Raw genomic sequence first — 10281 nt, 5'->3', positions numbered from 1 at the left:
GTATTGCTTCACAATTTCATAGTGAGTGAATTTCATGTTATGTGACTGAATACTATAGTAAGATATTTGAGAGAGGAAGAGAGGGACATGAGAAAAAAAGAAAGAGAAATGGTGACAACACAGTTCTAACCATCCAGCTTGTCAGTGGAGGAAGGACAGGCAGGGAAAGAAGGAGAGAGGGAAAACCAGTTAGTTCCCAGGGCAAGCTGTCCCTTGAGCCTCCCAGCCACTGTGTATTTAGGTCACCTCACTCTCTGTTAGGCCTCTGAAAAAGCACTGAACCCATTAATGAATTTTTTCCTGGATTATATCTAGGGAGGAAGGCCGGGTGGGGGGATGGAGAAAAAGCCATGCTCCAGATGTGAGCTTTGATTTGTGAATGGTCTCTCATCTTAATCCTCTGAATAGGAAATCCTGGGAGGTCTCTCTCAGGATCTGGGTCAATGGAAGTATAATCTCTCTGCTCCTCTTCCCTCTTCCTCTTGGATGCCTCTTCCCGCCTACCTGCTCCCACTTCTTGCAGTAATTAAACGATCTCCAGTCCCTAGCACATGCATATGTTTTGTACACTTGTTCTGCTCCACTCCACCTTTGGGTTTCCACCAAACAGCAAAGGAAAGTCATTTCCAGGGCTTCCTTCCCAAGGTGTTAGACTGAGGGGCAAGTGAGAAGGGAAGTGGAGGGAAAGGAAGAACATCTGCTCCCCTTGTTAAAATGTTTGCTTTTTTTTTTTTTTTGCTACAGATATTAGAAGTAAATGCATCTGAGATAGAGGGTTCAATGAAAGAACTTTACTATTTTGCTGATTGATACTCTATTACCAATTATTGCTGATCAGATATCCTTGCAGTGTGCTATTTAATGGTAACACCATAGAATTGCATGCTTCATAAGAGCAGTGAGACCCAGCCTACCAAGGATCTATTAATCAAGTTTTCCTTTTTTTTTAAAGTTGAGAAGAGGTGCAATTTTTTAATTTTGACCACACTGCCTTCTCTTTGGCTCTCCCTGGTCCAGCCTGAGAAGTCCTGAACCTGCTCCCCCAGCTAATGACACCTCTATGTTCCCTTAGAAAAATGCTGTTGGGGAGGTTAGAGAAAACAAATCTTCCCAGTCTGGGGTTGACAGGTCCTTGAGGAAGGAGATACAATGGTGGTCTGACTAGTCTCCCTTTTTAATGGAAAGGGGATCCTGGGACCCAGGGCAGACGTGTGATCAGGTTATTTGGAATAACTAGTTTACCAGGATCATAGAAAAGTGAGGGCTCATTGTAGAGTGTGCTTCTCTTACTTTATGAAATCTGACCTCCCTCCATGGTACCTGGGGTTTGGTTGTTGGAGCCCCCCAGAGATGGCTGGATATACATTACAGGTGTGGTTCTTGCAACAGCACCCATTTGTCCATCTTCTTAAGTGAAAGGAGAAGTAGGCCGAGTCCTGAGACTTAGACTGTGTGGTTGGTAGTGTTAGTTGGCTTGTAGCATTTCAGTGCAGGTTATTACCAGGACTCTCTCCAGAATCCCAGGGCAGCACCAATGTGGCTCCCATGGCTGTCAATCACTTCAAGGAGGAGGGGCAAAATTCATGTTTGACAGGTAAGAGATGAATGGCATAATTAAAAACAAATATTATTTTTTGCCACCTCCTTGACTCTTTAAATTCTGTCTAGAAATGAAAGGTTTCCCGTTGAACTGGGTGAAAATCCAACAGGTCTTCACGTTTTTGTTTGATTCTGATATAACAAACAGAGCTACAGTAACTTTAGGCCTTACAAACACTAGGAATTAAATTGCACAACCCAATATACTAAATTATTGTTTTACCCACACAGCTGTTTTTATCTACACAATTGAGGTGGCTTATGCAACAATAGATAATACAGTGATATATATATGAACAAAGGGCCAGAGAAAATTTAATTTACCACTTAGCCTATTTGGCCATTCAAATGAGTCTTCATTATTTAAGTGATTTCAGAAATTACCCTTCATTCCTGCCCCTCAGTTTCCCCTTCCTCCTTGCTGCAACAGGTGGATTTCTTTCTCTTAGTTCAATTGCATTCAGCACATATTTATTGAAATGCATGATGTTAATTCAGCACCATGTTTGGTGTTGGAAGGAAAATCAGATAAGTAAAGAGTAGTTCCTGATTTTATGATCTCTGTCTTTGTGTATCTGTCGTCTACTGTCCATTTATCTATTGATACACAAATAGATGATAGATAAATAGGTCAGCAGGTAGACAGATGGATTAATGGTGTGGAAGGTACCAGTTATAGATAAGATAGATACATACATATCCACAAAGATTAAACCAAAGATATATTCTAATAGGAATGAAAGGAATAGGGTACAAAATGAGCAACTGGAAGCTAAAATAAAACCATATGGTTTTATTTAACAGAGAAACAAGCAAAGAATCTGAATATAGAAGAAAGAAACTATTATGCCATCTTGCTGGGGACATGGTGAAATGTGATGGAGCAGGCTTTTCACGACTTTATGTTCATCTTTCTCTCCAACTCAATCTCACCAAACTCTTCCTTGGCCCTCTGTGTCAACGACATTAGCTTTCCTTTGTTCCTCAAGGCAACCCTGTCCCTTCCTTTACTGGTGTCTCAGGACACACTCTTCCTTCCACCTGAAATAGCTTGTCTTCCCCATCACAACCTCAGGAAATCTTCCTTGAGCCCTAGGTAGAGTCAGGATCCCCACTATTCTCATAGTACTCCATATTCTAGTTGGTGCCAATCATCAAAACTGTCATCAAACCATTAATTTAAGATTAGATGCTCTGTGTCTTTTGCTTTCCCTAGGATGTACCATCTAGGGAAATGAATCACATATATCTTGGTCATCAAAGGCTTGTACATATCAGGTACTCTGTAAATACATTTGGAATGGATAATAAACTTGACATTTAGGATTCCTTCTCTTCTTCCTCTTCTTCCTTTCCTTCTCCTCCAGCCCAGCTCTCTCTCCCTTCAATACCTGTCTTAAAATCACTCTTTTTTCTCTTTGGTTCTGTATTCCTTCCAAGTCCTCCTATTATCTGATAGGACCAGTCCAATGAATTAACAGAAGAACTCCCATTTGTTCTCCTCGGTGCATGTCATTCTAGGAACATATCTAGAAATGGAAAAAAAATGCTAGAAACTTTGTTTGGATCTTGTCTGAGAAGAGGCTGATGGTCAGATCTGTAGATAGGAACAGCAGTATCACCTGGAAGTGTGTTTGAAATTAGTCTAAAATGCACACCAGAGCAGACTCTGCATTTTAACAAGATCCTGAGGTGATGGTCCACCTTTAAACACTACTATAAAAGAACATATTTTCTAGGACTAGATGTGTAGAAAAGAAGGCAGGTTTCAGTTATGTGATGTGTCTTCTGGGGAGAAGATAAGAGATGGAATGCAAGAGGTTTATTGGAAGATGATAAAAGACAAAAGTGATAGGAAGCAGAATTCCTTAGGTAAAGCATTCAAACAATGATGCTGATCCAAGACTTGGGAAAGGAAAGAGAAGCCAAAGACAGGTTGGAAAGGGTGAATCTCAGAATACAACACAGATCTCAGTCTTGGCTGACTCAATGGGGACCTCCAGAGCAAAGGTTACTATTAGGGGAATTTTGCATTGGGCAGAAGTGGCCAGGTCCTTGCAACTCTTCTGTGCACACTCATTGGCAGAGGGCTGCCTGGGGGTTGGGGGCGGGGAGTTGGGGGGGAGCGAGACCTCTGCTGGAAAGCTGAGACAGAGTGAGAAGGTGCTAACAGATGGGAGTTGACAACTAACTGCACTCCTGCAGCTGATAACCAAGTTCTTTTTTAAAGGGAGATCTCCATGGCTGCCAATTATGACATCTGAAGGTAATTTTGCAAGAAACTTGGGAGAGATAGTAAAAGCACAGGAAGCCAATTTAAGAAAATACCACATTAAAGGAGGCCTGACTTAAGTGCAGGACTGTTTATGTTGTATTCTGATTCTTCAGAGAACAGTCTTTCCCAAGGTGCCTGGAAGACAAGAGACTCCAGAGACTTTCCCTTGGGGAATCCAAAGGGGATTAATATGGCATTTACAAGATGCTTGAGTTAGTAAACAGGACACCATGGTCATGAGTGTCTGACCTCATCCTCCACAAGCTCAGTAGGGGCAGACCTGATGCTGACTGGCAACTTTAAAGAGCCACAGAAAACAAAAGGGGCTCAGGGCTTGCTCAGAGGTAGAGCACTTGCCTAGCATGCACAAGGCCAATGCTTAAGGACCTGAGTTCAATCCTCAGCACTCCCCCCCACCCCCCCCCCCAAAGAATAAAAGCCCAGTGGAGATGAAACAGAGTTTGGGGGAGGAGAATACAAGTCCCTGTGGTTGGCCAGTGATGTCTCCACATACGGATTTTCACATTCATTTCCCTTCTTCATTTATGCACATCTGCAAAGACAGCAGAGTCACACACAACAAAAAACATTTACATGATCCAGATTCACAGCAACTCTGGCACAAGCTTGTATGTCTACACTCTGCTATTTCAACAAAAATTTGTACACCCAGAACCAAGTTTCTGATCATCCCCCTGTGTAGATAAATTCATAGACCAGAGGCTGTAACATGCACAGCTATAAATCCCCAAACAATTACAGGAACAAAAATAGACAATCTAATGAGATATTCAAGAATTTAGTGACTATGGTCATTTAAAAATCAAGAATCTGTAGGCTGTGTCTGGAACAGGCAGACATTCCTGGAAAGATTTCCCTTGGTTTGAATCCCCAGCTTCGCCACTTTCTATTTTTGAGATGCTGGGCAAATTAGCCAATCTCTCTGTACTTCTGTTTCTTCATTTATAAGATAGGAACAAAAATAATACTCGCAAAATAGATTGCTGTAAGAATACGTGAGTTAATATTTGTAAAGCACCAAGAATTGGTTGATACATAGTAAGAGCAAAGTAATTCCCTCTCATCATCCACCCTTCACCCCATCTCCCTACACCATGCCCCATGCAGTTGCTAACTAAAAGGTTCACCAGGCAGGATCAGTCCTCACCAGGATTTTTAAGTCCTTCCTTCCCCTCCTGTTATGATTTTTGTAAATAAGATTTGGTTGAGAGGGCTGATGGGTTGTGGCAGGGTTATGGGACCAGACAGCTAATCTCGTGATGAGGCTGCCAGCCTGGGGCTGCCTTTGGATCTGTCCTGGTTCACCACTGCTGTCTGAGCTGGGGATAGGACTTTTCCCAGGTCAAGGGCAGGGGGTGCTGCAAGGTTCAGCCTAGTATCTTTTTGTGGGTTTGTAGAGAAATGGAAGACAGATGCATATCTCTCTCTCTCTCTCTCTCTCTCTCTCTCTCTCTCTATATATATATATATATATATATATATATATATATATTTCAAGGTCCATAGCTCTGCCATGCCCCCTCCTGTCTGTAATTCTTCCCAAAGAAAATATCATTATTCTTCCAAAGGGAAATATGTACACACACACACACACACACACACGCAACTGTTGTCTCCTTTCTCCTACTTCGACTCAGCGCAAAGCTTAGTGCTTTCATTGCATGATAGTTGATTTCCCCTCGGGTCCATTCGGCTTTCAGCGGGTTCCCAGGTGAACTGAAATGCAGAGCTGTTCTCATCTGGTTGCCCTGGGAGTTTCTGCGGTCTCAGTACAACCTGTTCCTCTCTCGCGCGGCTCCCTCCCTCTCTTCCACCCTTCGAGGGTGTGGGGACCTTCTCGCCCCCCCTCTCCTTTCTCTAGCCCAGGGCCCCAGCTGCGCCCTCTTGGGAGACACCCGCTGCCACACACTCGGGAAGGGAAGCTGGAGAAGAAGGCGGGGGAGGCACAAAGGGTGGAGGCCGTGCAGCAGCGCAGCCAGAGGGGCGGCTGAAGGTTGCATCTGCTGGAAGGAGGCTTTTCGGCTGCCTGGTAACCGGCTGCCAGAACACAGAGAGAGGGAGAGAGAGGGAGAGGAGCATAGAGCAGGGCAGCAGCTCTTGACGTCAGGACCAAGGAAGAGGATCGTGCCAGCAACCCCAGCCCGCCCCAAAGCCAGACCAGCGGACTGCGGGAGAGGAGCCTGACAAGAGGTGCCGGCGGAACCTGAGTGGGGGGCGCAAGAGCCCTTGGCTAGGGCGCAGCATGCCCCCTGCTCCAGGGCCATGGAGATCGCCCTGGTGCCCCTGGAGAACGGAGGTGCCATGACCATCAGAGGAGAAGGTGAGGCAAGAGCAGGCTGTGGTCAGACCACCGGAGGAGAGCTTCAGTATCCTCCGACGGCTGGGCTTAGCGATGGGCACAAGGAGCAGGCTCCAAGGGGGCGCAGCACACAGAGGGGCACGGACCCAGGAGGGCGACCTTTGCCTCCGCTGCCTCAGGAACTGCCTCAGCCTAGACGGCCCACTCCAGAGGATGAGGAGGGAGAAGGCGACCCCAGCTTGGGCATGGTGGAGGACCAGGTACCAGTACTGGGAGCGGGGTCCCTTCACCACCAGCGAGTTCTCATAAACATCTCTGGGCTGCGCTTCGAGACGCAGCTGGGCACCTTGGCTCAGTTCCCCAATACCCTCCTGGGGGACCCAGCCAAGCGTCTGCGCTACTTTGACCCTCTGAGAAATGAGTACTTCTTCGACCGCAATCGGCCCAGCTTCGATGGCATCCTCTACTACTACCAGTCTGGAGGGCGCCTGCGGAGGCCAGTCAATGTCTCCCTGGACGTATTCGCAGATGAGATCCGCTTTTACCAGCTGGGGGACGAGGCCATGGAGCGCTTCCGGGAGGACGAGGGCTTCATTAAAGAAGAGGAGAAACCCCTGCCCCGTAACGAGTTCCAACGTCAGGTGTGGCTGATCTTTGAGTACCCAGAAAGCTCTGGGTCTGCACGGGCCATCGCCATCGTCTCCGTCTTAGTCATTCTCATTTCTATCATCACCTTCTGCTTGGAGACCCTGCCTGAGTTCAGGGATGAACGTGAGCTTCTTCGACATCCCCCGGTGCCTCACCAGCCTTCTGCCCCCGCCTCAGGGACCAATGGCAGTGGGGCCATGGCACCTCCCTCTGGCCCGACAGTGGCCCCACTTCTGCCTAGGACATTGGCAGACCCTTTCTTCATTGTAGAGACCACGTGTGTCATCTGGTTCACTTTTGAGCTGCTTGTGCGCTTCTTTGCCTGTCCCAGCAAGGCAGAGTTCTCCAGGAACATCATGAACATCATTGATATTGTGGCCATCTTCCCCTACTTCATCACCCTGGGCACTGAACTGGCAGAACAACAGCCAGGGGGTGGAGGAGGGGGTGGCCAGAATGGGCAGCAGGCCATGTCCTTGGCCATCCTCAGGGTGATCCGCCTGGTCCGGGTGTTCCGAATCTTCAAGCTCTCGAGACACTCCAAGGGGCTGCAGATCCTGGGGAAGACCTTGCAGGCCTCCATGAGGGAGCTGGGGCTGCTCATCTTCTTCCTTTTCCTTGGAGTCATCCTCTTTTCCAGTGCCGTCTACTTTGCAGAAGCAGACAACCAGGGGTCCCACTTCTCCAGCATCCCTGATGCCTTCTGGTGGGCAGTAGTCACTATGACCACCGTGGGCTATGGGGACATGAGGCCCATCACCGTGGGTGGTAAGATTGTGGGCTCTCTGTGTGCCATTGCTGGGGTCCTCACCATTGCCCTGCCTGTGCCCGTCATTGTCTCCAACTTTAACTACTTCTACCACCGGGAGACAGACCATGAAGAGCAGGCAGCCCTGAAGGAAGAGCAAGGCAACCAGAGACAGGGGTCTGGACTAGACTCCGGAGGCCAAAGGAAGTCCAGCTGGAGCAAGGCTTCCCTCTGCAAGGCTGGGGGGTCCCTGGAGAATTCCGACAGTAACCGAAGGGGCAGCTGCCCCCTGGAGAAGTGTAATCTCAAGGCCAAGAGCAATGTTGACTTGCGGAGATCTCTGTATGCCCTCTGTCTGGACAGCAGCCGGGAAACAGACTTGTAAAGGGAGGCAGCAGATTGGGGAACAGGGGTGGCCTCTGAAGCTGGGGATTTACTTTATACCACAGAGTATTCCAAGTCCACCTTGTTACTGAAGCCTGTTTTTCTCTTCCTCCTACCCTCTAACTCCCCATTTTCCCTCTTTTTTCCATGACACCAAGGGTCGCCTATTTTTAAAAAGTACCACATTCCATGACGCAGGAGCTGTTGAAATGGTGAGCGCTGTGAGATGGATGTATTTTAGCCAGTTTCCTATACCCAGCAGAGGGATAACCCAAACAAAAAAGACTTTAAATAGCTCAGATCCCGAGAGATTTTGTAGCTCTCCCCATCCATGTGTTCCAAATTTGTTTTACATATTATTATATTTGTGTATAGGAGACAATGTTATTTTTATGGCTGGTGAGTGAATTTTTGTACTGTAGTTCAGAGGGAGAATATTTGCATTTATTCCCAAGATATATGTTGAATTTATGGAAAAGAGTTTTTTGATGTTTTCCTGGGATACTTGGAGCCAGAGATCCTGGCATGGCTGTTTCTTCAAGTCTCTCTCTTTTCTGGGATGTGATATGGGTGCTTTGTATCTAGGGTAAGGAATGTTCTGGAAAAAAAAAAAAAAAAACAGATCTGACTTTTTCTGTGAGCCTTAAGTGATTCTTATAACTTTCTTTGAAAAGCATTCTAATGGTGTTAGAGGAAGACTTCTGATAATCCATTTTCCTTATTTTTAATCCCAGGAAATAAATTGTGACTTACTTGGGGCAAGTGTTAGTTTTTTTGTTTTGTTTTGTTTTTTTTTTTGGAAATTTTAGATAATAGTCTGCCACTTGTTGTTTCTGGTTTTGGAGACAGGGCAAATGCCTTGACTGGGGGTAGAAGACTTGGAAAGCTAATAATGGTTTCTCTGAGCCTCAGAGGCGATGGTGGGTAGATTCTGTTTGTTTCAGGCTGCCTTTGACACAGACACACTGCAAGGTGCTGTGTGATGTGTGGTATCAGACACCCCATCAGTATGGAATGTGCAGGGGGCTAAAAGGAAGAGGATGGTGAGTACCACCCCCCCCCCCCGCCCCTTGCAATCCAGCAGTGGTTCCCTGGGGCCGGATTTCTGAAGTGTCCTTTTCTGCAGGTTTTAGGACTTCCTTGGCACTGCTCTCAATAGCTCTGAGAAACAAATCTGATTTTCACAGGCATGAAATCTGTTCACAAAAGCGCAGATGAGTGTGAAAGTCACACAGAGAACAGTGCCTGATGCCCACTGCCCTATGGCACAGCAGAGGAATGAGCAAAGCCTTTATGGTGAACGGTAGCAGCAAAAGGCCAGGGGAAGGATTTGCCTGTTCCCATTAAAGGCTGGTTTTGACAGATTGTAGCCTTGCCCTGAGCAGTCCCTGAACTCAAAGCAAATCCCTTTGTTTCCTTTATACTGAGTGGCTGTGGCAAAACATGACAATAGGAATAACCCTGGCTACAATTTCTCTCTGGGTCTATGTATCAGGATTCCTGCTGCTGCTTTTCCTGCTGGATAATCCAAAGACTGGTTGTTTTCCAGTTTCAGCAGGGAGGGCCTGTGACCCATAATCACAGGTCCTCTCCTCAAGAGTGGGCTTATTGACTGATTCTGAAGGTGTGTCCAGGTGGAGGATCCACTAACTCCATGTCTGGGAATTGTGGATTTAAATAAGATACAAGAATAAAAGCCAGTGTCTGTGAATGCCCGAGTCATTTCCACTCAAGAGCTGTTAACAACGATATCGGGCAGGCAGGGCTCTGTTGTTTTTTTTTTTTTATTTCATGCTAAAGCAAAGGAAGAAGAACAGAGGCACTCTATTTATTTCTAATTTACAGTCTGCCTGAAAGCAGGGCATCTTGCCAAAACTCAATCCCACTCATCTTACCTTCAAACCCTCTATGTCTTTAAAACCAGTGCTTGTGGTTTAGCACTGACATAGCGATTGGGACTGACTGATAACCTCTAGACCTCTACCCTCCCTAAAAAAAACAAAACCCATGTCACCACCTTCCATCTGAAGGGCCCTTCGTTTAGGCTTAAGTAACACAGAGCACCGAGGTCCTGTACCTGTCTGTGTACCTGACTAGGTGTTGTTCCATTCAGATGGACTGCTGCATCTTTAGATGTCCAATGCGTGGGTATGATCTTATACACCTCCTCAGTGATAGCAAGAAGGAAATGAGAAAGTGAAGGTCCCCCCACCCCACCATTTTCAAGAGATTGGAGGCTGGTATCTCAAGTCAGTTTTACAAAGGGGACCAAGCTGATTTAAGAGGGAACCCTGGAGTCCGTCCAGC

At 46.6% G+C, this 10281-nt stretch overlaps 1 protein-coding gene across 1 annotated transcript; it reads left to right on the top strand.

Annotated features, from left to right (window-relative positions):
• The first annotated feature begins 6069 nt into the window (after positions 1-6069).
• Kcna5 (potassium voltage-gated channel subfamily A member 5) lies at positions 6070-8156 on the top strand. The gene has a single exon (XM_026382838.2). The coding sequence runs from the start codon at positions 6158-6160 to the stop codon at positions 7973-7975; it is 1818 nt and encodes a 605-aa protein (XP_026238623.2). The 5' UTR covers positions 6070-6157; the 3' UTR covers positions 7976-8156.
• Positions 8157-10281: the final 2125 nt, after the last annotated feature.

Source organism: Urocitellus parryii, chromosome 5 (assembly GCF_045843805.1).
Source record: "Urocitellus parryii isolate mUroPar1 chromosome 5, mUroPar1.hap1, whole genome shotgun sequence".
In the NCBI taxonomy this organism is placed as follows: domain Eukaryota; kingdom Metazoa; phylum Chordata; class Mammalia; order Rodentia; family Sciuridae; genus Urocitellus; species Urocitellus parryii.
Note: the sequence above shows the minus strand (reverse complement) of the source record. Positions and strands in the feature narration are given on the sequence as shown.

Bases quoted from the DNA above. Each gene is read 5' to 3' on its own strand.
- Kcna5 (XM_026382838.2), top strand. From the start codon at position 6,158: ATGGAGATCGCCCTGGTGCCCCTGGAGAACGGAGGTGCCATGACCATC.